Source organism: Phyllopteryx taeniolatus, chromosome 18, assembly GCF_024500385.1.
Source record: "Phyllopteryx taeniolatus isolate TA_2022b chromosome 18, UOR_Ptae_1.2, whole genome shotgun sequence".
NCBI classification, from domain to species: domain Eukaryota; kingdom Metazoa; phylum Chordata; class Actinopteri; order Syngnathiformes; family Syngnathidae; genus Phyllopteryx; species Phyllopteryx taeniolatus.
In genome coordinates, this window is record NC_084519.1 from 16,315,195 (window position 1) to 16,331,970 (window position 16,776).

Sequence of the window (16,776 nt, forward strand, 5' to 3'; positions counted from 1 at the left end):
GGAAGGAATAAAACTTCAGCTACACCACAACAAACACACAAATACAAAATGAAAACACTCACAAGGAGCAGGGAGAAGGCACTTTACACTGAACTAACCGAGAGTGTCTCGAGAGGCCAGACACCCTTGAATTAACCGCGTGGTCATTGGCCAACAGGACAATCGAGGCTCCTGACGTCACTCATTTATCCAAGCTTCCTTAAAGGCACAGTAACACAAATTACTCCAGTACTGTGTGTGAGACAAGCCTTATTTTGTAGAAGCAGTTTAGTTTTTATGTTTAATAATATACATCCATTTCCTGTAGCCTATGATGTCAATAGCATGCCGGGTGAGCCGGAGTCTATCCCGACTGACGTCGAGCGCGAGGCGGAATACACCCTGGACTGGTCGCCAGTTATATTTTACAATAGTGCTATTTTCCTTTGTGGAAAACGTAACCAAAAAATGTGGAGTTTTTTTTTTAATGTAAAAAATATAATAGATTGGATGTTTTAATTAATTTGAATCTCTTACCTGGCTGTTTTATTTCCTTGTTTTATTATTAATTTCTTTTATTGATTCATTTCCGGCGACGCGCGGGGACGTTGCGACAGATGACGAACTTTCCCGTTGTGACATTGAACGCGTCACGGCGGCGGTCCGACGTCATTCCCTGGAAAGATCTTGAGAGCGAGCTGCGATTACACCGGCGCGGTTCGGCTAGCGGCGCCACCGCCGCCGCCACATGAACGACTCGACCCCGGCTGACGACGTCCGCGCAGTACCGAGCCCATGACTCGGGGTCCGGACGCTAAACCAGATGATCCAGTTAGCATCCCGGCGAGACACACCGCGTTCAGTTAGCATCAGGTAACACACTCGTTAGCATGCTGCTAATCGGCCGAGCGGCGGCCTATTCGATTCAAAAAGAAATATGACTCGGTTTGCTATTAATCGCACAAAGTGACGATTACTTTGGTTTTATTTGAGGCGTTGTCAAACATCCCTTTGGTTGCGTTTCGGTGCACCGTCCATGTAGTAATTTGAAGTTATTCCGTGAGAAGAAAGGTTGAAGAACATGTGAACCCGAATACCGTTTAGATGTGCGCCGAATTAAAGACGATGCTCGTGTTGGTCTTGAAAGCACATTTGAATGACATTCGTGACGGGTTTACAGCACATAGAAGATGAGCGAATGTTAAATTGCTAAACAATTATAACGTGGTTTGGCCGTACTACTCGAATTGCTGTTACCAGCTCGCTTGTCGTTGAACGCACCAGGACGTGAATATTCGCCTTTTCTTTTATTTCATCCATTGCATTCCTGGCAGCGACATTCTCACCGACGCTGATTTGTTGTCAAGTGGAATAATAGAAAGTAGTTAATTGTCAACGTGCGGGGAGATTAACATTAGCCGGAGGATTAGTTCTAGCCAGGCAAGGACAAGGGCGACAATCACGCGGCGTCACTTCTGCGCCGCGACAATTATTGACAGCACAGCGGCGATCGCGGTCTGACAACGATATGCTCCACAGGTCACGTTGAATGTTCGCAGTTTCCTTCTTTTAATGGCATCGACATAATCATAACGCGACATCTAATAAGGGCGAAGCCGGCAGCAAGCATTGTGCCCCGATTGTAACCTCGCAGGCAGTAACCTCAATTCTCTTCACAACAAGCTGCAGTTAGGAAGCTCGCGAGCACTTGTTCAAACAAGAGGCCTCAAGCTGTTTAATGCCACTCCCAGTTGAAATTATAACAATGCGGTCTTTTGACTGTGTACCTCATGAAGTGGCAAGTGAACGTACTTACCTGTACTTGAAATTGATAGTGGATGACACCCACTTTCTAGACCTGTAAAAAAAAAAAAAAAATATATATATATATATATATATATACACACACATTAGTTTCTGTTAGGACTTATTGCCTTTCCACACTGCACTTGGCAACACGCAGCGTGCCGTCAACGAACACATTCATTGTGTATGTGCTGAGCGGGCGGGACCACGGACTGGCGCGGCAAGTGCAGAGGGCGTTCGTCGCGCCGAGCCCTCGCCTAGAAAAGAGTTCTATTCGAGTGTGGCGTCGCGGTGACGTCGGAAAGCACCTAACACATTTTGTTGGACTTGTACTGTAAACGAAAAAAGGGAAAATGGAGGAAATCATCATGAATGCGGAGTTCCACTATCTGGATCTTTGTGACAAATTAGAAAAAATGATGTAGCGAGATGTCGCTGCAGAAGACTTCCAAACTGCTCCTTGCTCCACCGGAAATACAACTCGAAGCTTAAACTGTCTTGAAAATAATATAGCTTGCATCCCTTTGTTGTTGTTGTTGTTGTTGTTGTTGCTGCTCATCTCCTCAGGATTAGCAAAGCCAATGCTTTCTTTTGCAACAATGGCATTTACATATTGCCGAGGCGCGCCGTGCCGGGTCGCCGTCGTCCTCGCGTGTTGCCGCGCCCACTTTTCACACTAAGCGTGTGTGTTCGGCAAAGGCCTTTGCAATTGCATTAATTTAAGGGATTGGAAGGTTTTGAGGTTTATTTCTAAAAATGTTGCCTTTTTATACTCCCCCCCCCCCCCCCGTGCTTTTGAAGAGGAGCTATACTTAGATGCACAAATGTTCAAAAGACTCAAGACAACCACAGACAAAAACACTGCTCTCATCTCTCTGTCTGATTATTTGGTGCATATTCATATTGCCTCCATATTAGTAGCAGTAACTTGGTCGTAGTAGTAAGTACACATGAATAGTATTTAGCTGGTGTACATCAGTAGCGGGTGTCGGTGAGCGCCACCATCTGGGCGTGCACGTTTCTGACATGTCCGATTAAAACGGCGGATTTCTTGAGCTCTCGTCTCTCTTTGTAATTACGCTTCACACGCTTTCGTAGTGCCGTCGGTTGACCCGAAGCGGCCCGTGCCTTCCAGCGCCACGTGTCTAGATTAATGACATCTTTTTTGTGTTGTTGTCATCGTTGTTTCTTTTTGCCTTTAGGAATGCACACAGTTCCCAGCGCTGTTGACTTAATAGTCAAATAAACAGGATGTTAAAGACATGCTCTGTGCAGCAACAGTTTATATGTGTGCAATATTTATGTAAGTTTATGTGGTTAGTATTTCTGTACATTTGGGACTGTGCGTGCGTGTGTGTGCGTTTGCGTCCTTGTGTCCAGACTCTGATCCACTTGCTCGTAATGTGAGAGGTCAGCAAAATGTAATCGTCTTTGCTTAATGACCCGTGTGTGCATGCGTGCGTGCATGTGTGTGTGTGTGTGTGTATGTGTGTGTCTATCTTTTTGTGTGTGTGCATGTGTGTGTGTGTGTGAAGGTTATCATGGTACACTCAGTGGCTACTTCACTAGTTGCGTAGCGTAACGACATCCATTGCAAGGGCTGTATCCGTGACGCTCACTGCAAAACATGTCGTGCTTGTAAATAATGGAACGAGAAATCATTTGTAATAATGTATAAATGGGCACCATGTTTTCGGCAATTGACTCGGCGATTGCCTTCCACTGGGCTCTTGTCATGCGCAAAATGATGTGGAAAAAGACTCCGCTCGCGTTAGTTATCTGGACACAAGTTTAATTTGTTCTGTGACCACGCTTGCAGTTTAAAACTTGCCTCAAATGTCGAAATGAATGGAAATGCTACGAATCAGTTCCGGCCGCCCCCCAAAAAACAACCAAAATGTTTGTAATGTGTTTTTTTTCCAAAGAAAAAATACCACTGTATAAAATTTACATTTACATCATGCAGCAATGACATAAGTAAACAGAATGAAAAAAAAACAAAAACGTTTTTGCCACATTTTTACTTCAAATCAGTGGCCATTAGCATCTCCTTTGCATGTGTGTATGTGTGTATAATACAGACAGATATTCTGTGTATGGCGTCCGTCCTAGCTCCTCAGTAATATCAGTCGTTCTTCACAGAGGATAAAGAATATATGCCCGCCATTATTGTTACATTACCCATGTACCTGTGTTGCTTCACCTTTTGTGTTCAAATGTCCGCGGGTTAAAGGGTTATATAACTCTGCGACACTGATGGTACTCGTTAGCCTGTCTATGGCGTTTGCACATCAGCGGTGATGCGCCTCCAACAACATAAGCTGCAGAAAAATAATACGAATGAATCAATTGTGCGACTGACCTGTTACTTTGGATGCTGTTGTTTCGTGCAGAGCGGAGGTGAGCCATGGTTGACCCCAACGCCAACGCCCACGCCCATGCGCCGCGGCCCCAGAGGAAGATGTCCACGGCGGGGGAGAGCGTCTACCAGGTGTTAGGACTGGAGAAAGGGGCCTCGGCTGAGGACATCAAGAAAGCCTACAGGTGAGCGCTCGTGTCAAGCTTCTCTTTCACACAAGAGATTCGGCTTAATGCCGCGACGCTGCGTACCGCAATCGGAAAGGATTAGGGTTTCAAATAAGGGTTGGAGTTGACCTGGCATGAAAAATGCTAATTTCAAACCCTACTTTGAAATCCCAACCCTTACTTGAAACCCTAACTTCAAACACTTCCTTCCCTCCCTGGCCCGGCAGGAAGTTGGCGCTGAAGTACCACCCGGACAAGAACCCGGACAACCCGGAGGCGGCGGAGAAGTTCAAGGAGATCAACAATGCCAACTCCATCCTCAACGATGACACAAAGAGGAAGATCTACGACCAGTACGGCTCCATGGGCCTCTACGTGTCCGAGCAGTTTGGAGAGGAGAGCGTCAAGTACTACTTCCTCATGTCCAAGTGGTGGTTCCAGGTGGGTACTAGTCGCCATAGACTTCTATACATAGACGGACACCTCTTTGAGCGCTGGAGCGTACATTGACGTCGCTGCCATATTGGATGTGGCAAAGTGAACAGATGGCTGAAGATGCCGCCTTCATTTGCTGCTTGGAGAGCAGCTGTTTTACAATACACTCAAAACCAGATCTGATAAGATATCACTGGGTTTTTCCACGCCGCAACAACGAGGCGCTCTAACAGTGGCCATGCCACCGGACTATCTGAAGGGAACATGCATTTTCGGGGCACAGGCTTAGCTCGCTAGCTAACTGCATGTCGCAATTGCGCCAGCTAACCGCTGATGCGAACGAATGTGCTCAAGTTCTTATAGTTGGTAGGGATGCCGGACTGAGGGGGGAAAAAAAAAATCCTGAAAACCGAAATAGTGAAGAAAAAAAAATGCGTTGGGTGCAGGCTCTGGTGCTGTGCTGCACGCTGTTCAGCTGCTGCTGTTGCTGCTGCTGCTGCTGCCTCTGCTGCGGCAAGTGCAAGCCACCCGACGAGGACGACAGCTACCAGTACGTGGACCCCGAGGACCTGGAGGAGCAGATCAAGGCGGAGCAGGACAGCGGTGAGCGTTGTCCTGTGCAGTATATTTGTATGTTATATAACTGCAGAGGTGCAATGAGATGTAAAGCTGACATGGCAACACGGAACGCGGAAGTGTATCGTATAGGTCTCTATAAGTGTATAGCCGCAACAGTCGGATGTGATGTCGGCCAGCTCGGGGCGACGGAATGTTCTGCCCCATCTCGGTCCTATCAATTGCATAGAGGAGGAGCTACTGCGCACGTCCAACTTTGAACGAGAGTCACCGGATAAAGATTTGTACCTTACAAAATTAGACAACAGAGATAACAAATCAACAACTTTACTCATATACTATTTATCCTGCTCATCTAAAAATGGTTATTTTACAATAAATGTGTGAATGTAGTATTGTCAAGGCGCGTTGTTTTAAACATTAGTGTTAGCGTGTCGTCGCTGATGTTGATTCTCAAAAACAGGCAACGCGGTAATCATAGGCCAGCCCTCGTCTAGCGGGGGCGCCCAGACCCCAGACGGCAAAGGTGTACCCATCCCGCTCCCCGTGCCGCCCCCACCGGCACCGGAGTCCCTGTCCCAGGCGTCGCCATCGTCCCTACCAGCGACGACAGAGCGGCAAGAGGAGGAGAAGCCCCGGGAGAGCTTGCCCGAGTCGAAATGACTCGTAAGAGCCGCCGCCGTTTTTTTGTTTGTCTGATCCGCCGCCTGCTCGCCCCCGTCCTTAACCGAGCTTGTTATTGTTCACGTTTGTCCTTTCTTGTTTTACTAACTGAATGTCACACTACACACATGCTTCAATATTTAATTAAAAAGAAGACAAAGCATGTTTGCATGTTACCGACTCATAATAAACCTTTGCTGATGTAATAATTATGAATGAATGCAGTCAATGTGCTTTCCTCCCCCAGGCCGGTGACACTGGATGTCATGCATCAACAAGAGCAAGAAGGTAAACTCATCATTATTATTATTACAGTGGTGCCTTGAGATAGTTTAACAAGGAAAGTAGCACTATAATATGATAGAAACATAGAGTAATACAATAATTACATAGAAAGTAAATAATTAAACAGTTTGTGTATCATGATTTAATGCTGCAATCCAATTCATTGTGCTGCTCCTTCTGGCGTGCCCACCTTGGCCACCGGGAGGCAGTATATTACTACAGTCATGTTAGCATACCAACTGTTGGCATGTTGGGATTCCAGCTATTTCAAGAGACTATTAATTTCATTATGAGCCACATACCAATAATTTTGTCCCTAAATTGTTATACTGTTTCTGTCCTTTTTTCTTTTTTTTCTAATTGATACATGGGAATGTCTTTTTCCTTATTAGGAAGCCACTTTCCTTCTCATGCAGCCAGTACCGGGCCACCACCTCGATCCTGACATGCAGGAAAAGTTTCTTCTTCTTCTTCTTCTTCTTCTGTGGACTTCTGCGTCCTTCTTCCACCATCTCATCTCCACGCGGTGCTTCATCCCAGGAATGAGCCGGAAATGACGCGACACTGTTCGGAGAGGAACCGAAGCGGACCTCTTTTGCTAAGCAGGGACTGATGGGAAGTCTGACGCCGTTGGCTTGTTTTTTTTTTTTTTTTTTTTTTCCCATCAGGATGCATGCACTCCTGTTCCTTAGAGATGTGCAAAATCTTTTTTTTTTTTGTCATCCTGTGCCACGTACTGCAACAAAAGAATCAACCAGCAAATTGACTGAACCACTAAAATGGACCGCGATGGACGGAAGAAAATGAACGCAACGTCTCCTCCCAGGAGCTCCATGTAGCAGTCATGCGATCAGCTCTGTGCTAGCAGGTTGCCAATATTATTATCACAGCAGCGCGCCAATCATTTCACACATAGAAATCATTGAAAGCTGCAGGCAGTGATGAACGGGCCCTCGCACGCCCTTTTTTCATGGAGAACCCTCGAAATGATCAAAGTTTGACACTCACATTTATTAGATGGGGTTGGCAAAAAAAGAAAAGAAAAAAAAAAAAAGCAGCTTGGTAATTTAGAGTCACCCATCGGTCTTGGGTATTAACTTCTGGTTGGGGCTCATTTTGGCGAATTCCCTTTTGGGAATTCGCCTGAAATGGCTACTTCAAACCAAAATGGACGACTTGTTGTTCAGGTTCGGCCATGGGTGCTTGAGACTTATTCATGCGTACTGTTATGATAGACGTGTCCTTCCCGAAAAGTGATAAATTCATCAGAATAATAAAAGCGATTCCAGTAGGACCTAATAATTCGCATGTTTTCAATGGCTTAGGTTACGTAGTTCATCTATCCTGGAAAGGCGATTTCATACATTTCATGTTTACATACAGAAAGAAGTGTTATGTTGAGTTTCTAATCAGATGAATCCATCTGCTCCATAAAGAAATTGTCTTTCTTCACATCGTGATAGTGACGCTACATTTTGGTAAATTCCCCAAGCGTGCTGTGCCTTTAACAAGACGTGCAGCAGACACTTGAGGAAAAGTCTTTTTTACCATTTCAGAAGTGACGAGCTTGACAATAATTTGAGACAAACATATAATTGGAATGACCATAATCTGAACTGATCTGATAATATCCATATGACTGTCCCATTTTAATGGAAAGGGTTTAACATCACTATGCAAAATAATCATGAATTTCTAATCAAACCAGCATTTTTCAATTGAGCCATTTGATCATGATGGAAAAAGGAAGGAAAAGAAATGATTCCAACATTTGAGATCATTAGTGTGAGTTAAGTGAAATGTTTTCAACATTTTTTTTTTGTCATGATGTCTCTGTGCTGTTAAAGAGCACATTATAAAGTTTGCTGGTAAAACTGTCTAAATATACCTAATTTCAAAAACAAAAAAAATGTGAATGTGTACCTCACATAGCCAAGTCATTTTACGACATCAGCAAAACACTTTAAAGATGACAGTTTTATTTTTGTGGATGTTGTAAATAAGTCATGAAACCACAGATTTGCTGATGACACATTTTTATCCATGTGTGTTTTGAGTGTAAATATTTTTTTCTTAATTTATGTGTAAAAAGATTTAAATTTGCCACGCAGCTGTATGCTAACCAGTTAGCATGTTTAGGGTTAGCCTGGAGCTATTGTTCATGTTGCTTCATAATAAACCAGTTTGACAATCTGTCTTTAATAATTAAAAAAACAAGTATACATTTCTTTGAGATGAAAAAATAAGCTGACCTGATCAAAACTGACCATATGTGTTTGTGCTCTGCAATTCGGACCAAATAAAAAAAGATATTTTTTAATTTCCTCCTTGATAATTAATGTCCGTTTTTTGTACAGTAGTTTCTTTTATTTATTTATTTTTTTGCGTGTGTGTCTTTCACCTCCTGTTCTGCAGGTGGCGCCTCTTCCATTTTCCTCTGTTTTCAGTTCATTTGTCATGCCAAACAACAAACTCGCCCAAACTATTGATTAAGGTAATTCTGTAAATCTATATTTAAATATTGCTTGTGTAAATTGTTTATAAATTGCACCGGTTTTAAATGAGTCATGCATTTTTTTCTTTTGTCAATATACTCCAAGGATTAAAAATAATTGGCATTTAGCGTCATATACTCCTTTGCATCAACACTGGTGGGTGCAGCATTTCAAGCCACAGAATTCCACTGGTCAAATAGTGTACTAATCCTATTAGTAGCTGAGTGTTCTTAATGGTGTCCTTTAACCAACAGCTTATTTATTTGTTGCTAGCAGGTTAATGGAGGTCGGCTGTGCTAGCAGGAAGTGACTGGGTCCTTTTCACCAATGCATTTATTTTTAGGTTTGTTATAACTCGTCTTGACTGACAGCTTTTAATACGTATTCTTGTTCCATTCAGCTTTAAATTGCAACTTGGTAACTGGTTTGTACCTTTTATTTTTATTTATTTAATTACTTAATTGATTTATTAATTTTGGAGTGGGGGTGGGGGGTTGACTTGAGTCATACCCGTTTTCTATATGACAACTGTTTAACGTCAAACTTGTTTTAGTTGAACAAAAAATACTTGCATTGCCTAAAGTCGAAGCCTACTAGGTTACTACCTTATATGTAGCAAATAGAGGATGCAAAATATTAACTGAACGTCGTCTTTATTCAAAATGTCAGCAATTGCAGCAACTGTAACATCAAATCGATTTTAGACTAACAAAAAAAGACAGCAGGTGTTAAAAAGCAAGTGACTCCGAGCAACTAGCTAATAATTAACTAGTATTTGCGTCCAAATATTAACGAGTGTTCTTTCGTCAAAATTTCAACAATAACAGGAACTAAAACAATGATTTAATGTAACTATTTAACAAAAAAAAAGGGATTATTGTCTGACAAATAAGATGTTGCTAACAAGGACGTGCAGCCTGCTAGGCTACTAGCTAAAAAGTAGCTAGTAGAAATTACCAAAATATTAACATGGAATGTTATCGTTAGTCAAGTTTATCAATAACACGAACTATAGCATCTACATTATTTAACGTAAATCTTTCACTAAAATAAATTTTAGTCCGACAAAAAAAAAAATAATTGATCAGTGTAGCCTTCTAGGCTACAAGCTAGTAAGTAGCCTAACGTTCTAGCTTAGCCTTCTAGTTCAAATATGATGCTCAATAAGAGGCTTAAAAAAGTGTTTATCCAGTAAGGTTTATTAAAATGTATGATTAATGTTCTTCAAAATGGCTGCGACTAGTTCCCGAAATCCCCCCTACACACACAGCAGCTCTCCTCTTCACCAAGCCACTCTGACGTTTGTTCCACGCCTGGACTTGGACTTGCACTGGAATGTGCTTTTGGTAGTAACACAATCCACAACAAACACAGCAGCTCAGAATAGAAACAGTCAGTCAGTCAGTCAGCAACTTTGGAGGTCTGGGGGGGGGGGGTCTTTATACAGCACAGTGGGGCAGTGGAAACAAGGGACAGGCAGTTGGGTGAACTTGTATTCCCCTCTGAAATCTTCAGGAAACTTCTTCTCCTTGTTGTGTTTGTGACTCGGCCAGCGTTTGATGAACTTTGGCCTTCAGCCGGCGGGTCGCGGCTCGACGGGTGACGGAGGATGGAACATGGAGAACCTCCAGAAGCAGCTGCTGTGTCCCGTCTGCCTTGAGATGTTCTCCAAGCCCGTCGTCATCCTGCCCTGCCAGCACAACCTCTGCAGGAAGTGCGCCAACGACGTCTTCCAGGCGAGTCACCGCTTCCCTTCGCTTTGACCAACTCATAAAACTCACCCAGCCTTATCAAAGCAACAAAAGTGCCTCAAGACGAACTGCTTCTTTGACTTTATTGTAGGGCTGGCCAATATGGCCTTATAAAGATTTTTAAAAGATTTTTAAAGGGTTATAACACTCCCACATTTGGTTCTATTAATTGGCGTGTTATTGTCTTTGTTTTAAGTTTATTTTTTTGTTGTGTATCTATAAAAAACAAAAACTTGTAAGTCAGGTCACTCGTGGCTCAAAGCACCTCCGTATATATTCGTATAGAGTTTTTGAACAGTCTGCCTCTTTCTGCAAAACAAACAGCTATTTATGATACATATATATTGTATACATTTTTTTGATGCAACATTTCACATTTTTCTATGGAAGTTAATGCACGTTAATGCTGGGAAAAAAATATTTCAAAGCAAAAAAACAGAGCAAACCTTGTTTAAAAGAATGTTATTGTCATTTTTTTCTGTAAGCGAAGGGGGAAGAAAATCAATTAAAATTGAAATTCAGACTTTTGTGGAAAAAAAATCTGAGCTTTTATTTTAACGCCGTGTCGGCCAGCCCGAAGTTTTAGTCCATCTGTCCATCCATCCAGCCATCCTTCCTTCCTTTATACCGCTTTTCCTCACTCAGGTCATGATTAGTTTTATCGTACAATGTTAATGATGAAAGTGCTGTTGCGCTGATATGTTTTTCTCTTTGCTGCCGTGTCGCAGTCGTCCAACCCGTCGTGGCAGTCGCGGAGCTCGTCCGGCGTGGGAAGTCGCTTCCGCTGCCCGTCGTGTCGCCACGAGGTGGTCCTGGACCGCCACGGAGTCTACGGTCTGCAGAGGAACCTGCTGGTGGAGAACATCATCGACGTGTACCGCAGAAACCAGGCCTCCAGGTCAGCTCCTCGAGCAACGGCTTCAAATAAAGTCGAACGACTCACATTTTTTTCAACTGTCATAGTGTCAAAAGAAGTCTGTAAAATAAAAACGTAAGTCAAGTATAACTACTCACATTCTTAAAGTAAATCAATAAATGTTAGTAAAATGACTCACATTCTCAATTGTCATGAAGTCTAAAAAGAAGCAAAAAAATAAATAAAAATAACACCTGCAAGGGTTGTAAAACTACTGAACTAAAACTACTCACAATCATAGTAATAATAATAATAAAACATATAACTCCTGTTGAATAAAGTAAATAAATAATACAATGATCAATCCTGCACGTTAGTTAGTTGTAATAACTAATATAACCACAAGAGGTCAGCAATTTACCCTATTTTGTTTTCAATGTCGTTCATCAACACTGTTAGCAGTACTTTTTGAAAGATGATATTTAATGCACCGGAGAATCATTGAGATTATTACCCTCCCAAAAAAGAATCCTACTTTTGGACTGAACTTTTGATCTGATTTAACATTAACAACTAAATGTGACTGGACATGAATTTGGCAGATAAATAAACAATCTTTTTCTCTTTCATTGTTCATTTTCGGGGAATGAATAAGCACTGCAAACAAAGAGCTCAGACAATATATAGCGACTACACAGATAATAATAATTTTTTTTTTAAATGTGAAAATAAATTGTCCACCCTATGTTTGTTTTTCAGACAAGAAGAAAAATTTGATTACATGTCAGAGATATTTAAATTCAAAATTAAAATGAAAGTATTGTTGTAATATAATATGTCATGAACAACTGTGTGTGTCTTGAACAACAGCTATAGGTTAACGGGTGACGAAAAATATTTTGGTTGCAAGAAACACACTGTAAAGATTGTGTAATAAACATGTAAACATTCTGAAAGTGTAAAATAGGCTTCAGTTGTGAGTGTGTGTGTGTGTGCGCATGCAGTAGTAGTCACATTGTGATGATAATGTGTGCTTGCTGTGTTTGTGTGCGTGTCACGTTCACGCTGACTGTGTTTGCAGATGGTCACTGCCATCCCATAATAGACGGATTGTTCTCATTGGCCGTGCATGACACATCAAATTTATTCAAATGTCCTTTTCATCATCTTAAATGCGCATATAAGCCGCCAGGCCAATTCAACATCTAAGAGATTGTATATCATCAAAATTGAATTGAACAATAGTGTACAGTATCTGTTATTACATATTTTGACATATTTGTGGGTTTTTTACAGCGGACTGAAGCTACAAAGTAGTGTCTTGATAATAATACCAAATGTTCCCTCTTTTTATGGGCGTTCGATATATTAAAATGAAGGCTACTAAAACTGGGAAGGTTTTCAAAAGCAGCTTGAGCTCACCTGTGACTTCTTCCTATGCGGACAGGCCGTCGAGCGTCAAGCCAGAGTCGCTGACCTGCGAGGAGCACGAGGACGAGAAGATCAACATCTACTGCTTGTCGTGTCAAACGCCGACGTGCTCCATGTGCAAAGTGTTTGGGCGCCACAAAGAGTGTGACGTGGCACCACTCAGCAGCGTCTACATCAGACTCAAGGTGACAAATATACACAACAGGACACAATAGGGGGGGGGGAATTGGAAGTCAGCCCCGAAAAAAAATGGCTGCTGTGATTTTAGAGAGAGAGAAGTTGTGTCATTGCTTTTATGAACCGTCCCAAAGTGCCACTCCACATTTTCCACATGATGGGTCAAAATGGGACTTAAAAGGGGACATTATGGGACACTATGGAAAATGATGGGACAGAACAGGGTACACTATCGAACAAAATGAGACATAATGGGACACTCCCCCTCCCAGCTCTTTTTCCAACTCTTGTCCTGCACTCTTGTTGCGATCGATCATAGAAAACAAAAGAACATGCAGACTTTTATGGGAAAACCCAGCCATGAAAGGGAAGGACCTCAGTGGAAAAGAGGTACCTGAGAGAATTGCAGTGGTCTGAGGATGCAGCCCTGAAGGACACCACTCCACATACAGGATGAGTAACTGAAATTTTGTTTGGGAAAAAAAAAAAAGATGACCAATGTGCCTCAACATGAAGGCGTAAAACGAGAGTGTGAAGGTCAGTGGTGATGAAGTCATTTTTAAGCATTTGAGTCACATAAAGACAAAAAAGTGTGTGTGTGTGCGTGTGTGCGTGCGTGCGTGCGTGCGTGCAGATGGCCATGTTGACATTTGGCCGTCATCTGATTCACTTAGTCTGAAATGGAGCTGAAGACGCACAACTCAACGACGAGCGTCATGAGAACAACCGTATATATATTGATTGTCCTCTAGGGGGCGAAGTGAAATATAATGTGTGAACTTTTTGGTGAAATGTTTGCAGACGGAATTGAGCGACAGCATTGCCGGACTGGTCGCCAACAATGACAACATCCAGGCTGCCATCACACATATGGAGGGAGTGTGCAACGCCGTCCAGGTAACACACACACACACAATTGCAAGCATATTGTGCCTATTGCAGTTTGTGTGCTATCTATACGCCTTTAAGAGGCGGGGCCTCTGAGCTGTGGCCAACAGCAGCCATGCCTGTGGCTTCTAATTATTTTCGCTTGATTTCTGCTATTTGCGGCAGGGCCTGTAAGGTGGCGCCTTGAGATATGAGTTTAATTTTTTTCGTGACCACGCTCATATCTCAGAAGACCCGTATCGCAAATCAGCTTTCCTATTAAAGTCAATGAAAATGCCATTACTCGGTTCCAGCCTCTCAAAGAAAATGCAAAATGTATAGTGTTTTTCAATAAGAAAAATAGCACCTTATAATACTGTACTTCATAAAACAATAAAATAACAACATAATTTAATAGATGTAAGGAAATCAAACAGTTTCTGCATCATACTTTATTTTGATTGCCCATTGTGCTGCAGTAACATTAGTTGTTTTTTTCCAGAAGATAAAGAGTATGTGCCTGTGAGTATTGTTATATTGTTTGTCAACGTGTCGCCCAACTGTTTAGGTTCAAATATCCGTTGCTTAAAGGTTTATAACACTTAACACATTAGCGTTCGTTAGCCAGTCTATGATGTTTCCCATTTTGCGTTAGCATTAAGCTAGTGCCAGCGTTACTATGTGGTTGTTTTAAATACATACAAATATTCTTCTTTTGTGAAGAATTGTTCACTATCTACCAAACTGCACCTGCAAAATCGCCCGGACGATATGTCAGGTCACTCTTATCTCAAGGCGCCACTATATATATTTAGCCTTAACGACATCCGTCACAGCGAGTTTGCCGTCTGTCCTCAGGCGAACGCTTGTCATCGCCGGGATGAAATCGCCAGCCAGTTCGAGACGCTTACGGCCATCTTGGACGAGCGCAAGCAGGAGCTAGTGGGCGTGATCACCAGGGAGCAAGACGAAGAGCTGCAGCGTATACGGCGCCTCATCGGCGAGCACGGACAGAGGCTGGAGGACAGGAGGCAGCTGGTGGAGACGGCCGTGCACGCCGCCGACCACACGCACGCCGCAGTCTTCATCCAGGCCAGTCTTCTAAATATCTAGCCATCCATTCGTCCATCCGTCCATCCATCCCTCCATCTTTCTGAGTCACATTCAAAGCAGTAAGACTCCAGTCATGTCCCAATACTTTTGTCTTAGTGGCATCCCCAAAATGTTGTCCTCACCATGACTTGTTGTCCTTGTGGCGTCCCAATACTTTTGTATATCCCAATACTTTTGTCCTAATGATACTTTCGTTTCTATCTTTCGCACAGAATGTCACTGTCATACTGGAGAAGTAAGTTGCGTGTTTTGTTCTATGGCGTAGTTGTGACGTGTGATGTGCACGTATTTGTGTGTGTGCTACAATGACGTCTCGCACACACAACATTCCTGCTGCATGTGTTCTTGCTGTCATCCAGTAGACGTACGCCAATGTGTTGTGTATAGTGTACAACTCTAAGTGTGTGTGTGTGTTATCAGGATGTCGGCGTGCGCTCGCGACGCCAACGTGCTGCGACCGCATCTGTCCTTCGACAACATGAACCATTTTGTCATCGACGTGGACGACGTCGCAGACATGTTGAACGACATCCACTTCCGACGCAGTTTGTGCACGCTCGACATTACGCCTTGCGACACAAGTGGTGCCTTGAGATACGAGTGACCCGACTTAACGTGTTTTTCCAGATACTAACCGTCGTTCGGACGAGTTTTTGCTTTGACTTGCGGGTAAAATATTGAGATACAAGCGCTGTATGGTGGCAGTGAACTCAAACAGCGTTTACTGAGGAAAACAAGCAGCCACTGCTCACAGGCATATATTCTGTACCCCCTGTGAAAAACAACTAATACTAGAACTGCAGCTTACTGAGGAGGTGTGACCGTCCCCTTTATGTACTGTATATGTGTATTTGTATCATACTGCCCACAGGTGCCCAAGGCGGCACACCATAAGGCGGAGGACAATGTCAGTAAAAAAACTGGAAGAAACGGTTGAACGTTTAACATTTTTTTTTTTATAAAGTTCAATATTAGTGTTATTTTTCTTTTTTTAAAAACACATTACAAAAATAGAATTTTTCTTTTGGCAAAATGGATTAAGAGCATTTCCATAGGGAAAGATGATTTGATGAATTAACCTTGTATCTCAAGGCACCACTGTATATCTATATACAGTATATATATTTATATTGAGTGTGTGTGTGTCGTCTTTCAGGTGAAGATGACCTTGAAGATGACCTAGAAGTGGACTGACGGTCCGCCCGCCCGTTGTGAGCCGAGCAGACGAGCCGCGGTGAGGTGTGTACCGCTTTAAATGGCCACGATGCGTTCAGGTGTCTCCGTCGCTCCTGGCGCACTTCAATATGGCCATCATACGTTGACACGTGTGCACACACACACAGCTACACGTGTTGATACTGACTCCGCAGAAACAACAACTCCTTCATTCTTCCCAACAAGTACTTGACGTCCTCTTTCGTGTGCACTGTGTGTATATTTTTTGTATTTTCAATAACAGTCAATAAAAAAAATGGATATTCTTGCTTCAAACAGGGTCAGGGTTTTTAAAGTAGGGTTTCGAAACAGGGTCAGGGTTTCAAATTAAGGTTTCAAAACAGGATTAGGGTTTTAATGAAGTGTTTTGAAACAGGGTCAGCGTTTCAAAGTAGGGTTTCGAATTTTGAAATCTCAAATGCGTAGTGTTGCCTGTGTTTCAAATAATAATATAACTAAAAATAATCATCCAGTGAGCAGGTCACTCACTTGCACACCACAAGGACTCACAATGAATTAATCATGATGAACTTTTAAAAAAAAATTCTTTATATAATTATGTAATTGCTATGTTTTTATAAAGTACAATATTATACAGTAC

The 16,776-nt window shown here is 42.5% G+C and overlaps 2 protein-coding genes across 9 annotated transcripts; both read left to right on the forward strand.

The window, feature by feature from the left end:
• The first annotated feature begins 602 nt into the window (after nucleotides 1-602).
• dnajc5ga (DnaJ (Hsp40) homolog, subfamily C, member 5 gamma a) lies at nucleotides 603-8,594 on the forward strand. 2 transcript variants are annotated; one of them, XM_061754203.1, is made up of 7 exons: nucleotides 603-852; nucleotides 4,179-4,329; nucleotides 4,539-4,752; nucleotides 5,193-5,349; nucleotides 5,786-5,988; nucleotides 6,233-6,273; nucleotides 6,663-8,594. In XM_061754203.1, exons 2-5 carry the CDS (start codon nucleotides 4,193-4,195, stop codon nucleotides 5,983-5,985), a joined length of 708 nt encoding a protein of 235 aa, XP_061610187.1. In that variant the 5' UTR covers nucleotides 603-852; nucleotides 4,179-4,192; the 3' UTR covers nucleotides 5,986-5,988; nucleotides 6,233-6,273; nucleotides 6,663-8,594. The 2 variants fall into 2 exon arrangements, with proteins under 2 accessions (XP_061610187.1, XP_061610188.1); XM_061754204.1 differs by lacking the exon at nucleotides 5,786-5,988 and having other exon boundaries at nucleotides 604-852.
• Nucleotides 8,595-8,608: 14 nt separating this feature from the next.
• Nucleotides 8,609-16,451, forward strand: trim54 (tripartite motif containing 54). Of its 7 annotated transcripts, XM_061754197.1 has the most exons (9): nucleotides 8,609-8,764; nucleotides 10,319-10,501; nucleotides 11,245-11,414; nucleotides 12,820-12,988; nucleotides 13,782-13,877; nucleotides 14,706-14,939; nucleotides 15,173-15,195; nucleotides 15,381-15,505; nucleotides 16,117-16,451. In XM_061754197.1, the coding sequence occupies exons 1-9, from the start codon at nucleotides 8,609-8,611 to the stop codon at nucleotides 16,152-16,154; spliced, it is 1,194 nt and encodes a 397-aa protein (XP_061610181.1). In that variant the 3' UTR covers nucleotides 16,155-16,451. The 7 variants fall into 7 exon arrangements, 6 of the variants coding, with proteins under 6 accessions (XP_061610181.1, XP_061610180.1, XP_061610183.1 ...); XR_009785479.1 differs by lacking the exon at nucleotides 16,117-16,451 and having other exon boundaries at nucleotides 14,706-15,019; nucleotides 15,381-15,497; XM_061754196.1 differs by having other exon boundaries at nucleotides 15,381-16,451.
• The last annotated feature ends 325 nt before the right edge of the window (nucleotides 16,452-16,776 follow it).

Coding starts and splice junctions, on each gene's coding strand:
- dnajc5ga (XM_061754203.1), top strand. CDS start 4,193: ATGGTTGACCCCAACGCCAACGCCCACGCCCATGCGCCGCGGCCCCAG. Junction 4,330..4,538: donor GACATCAAGAAAGCCTACAG/GTGAGCGCTCGT, acceptor CTGGCCCGGCAG/GAAGTTGGCGCTGAAGTACC. Junction 4,753..5,192: donor TGTCCAAGTGGTGGTTCCAG/GTGGGTACTAGT, acceptor CGTTGGGTGCAG/GCTCTGGTGCTGTGCTGCAC.
- trim54 (XM_061754196.1), top strand. CDS start 8,609: ATGTCCGTTTTTTGTACAGTAGTTTCTTTTATTTATTTATTTTTTTGC. Junction 14,940..15,172: donor ACGCCGCAGTCTTCATCCAG/GCCAGTCTTCTA, acceptor TCTTTCGCACAG/AATGTCACTGTCATACTGGA. Junction 15,196..15,380: donor GTCACTGTCATACTGGAGAA/GTAAGTTGCGTG, acceptor GTGTGTTATCAG/GATGTCGGCGTGCGCTCGCG.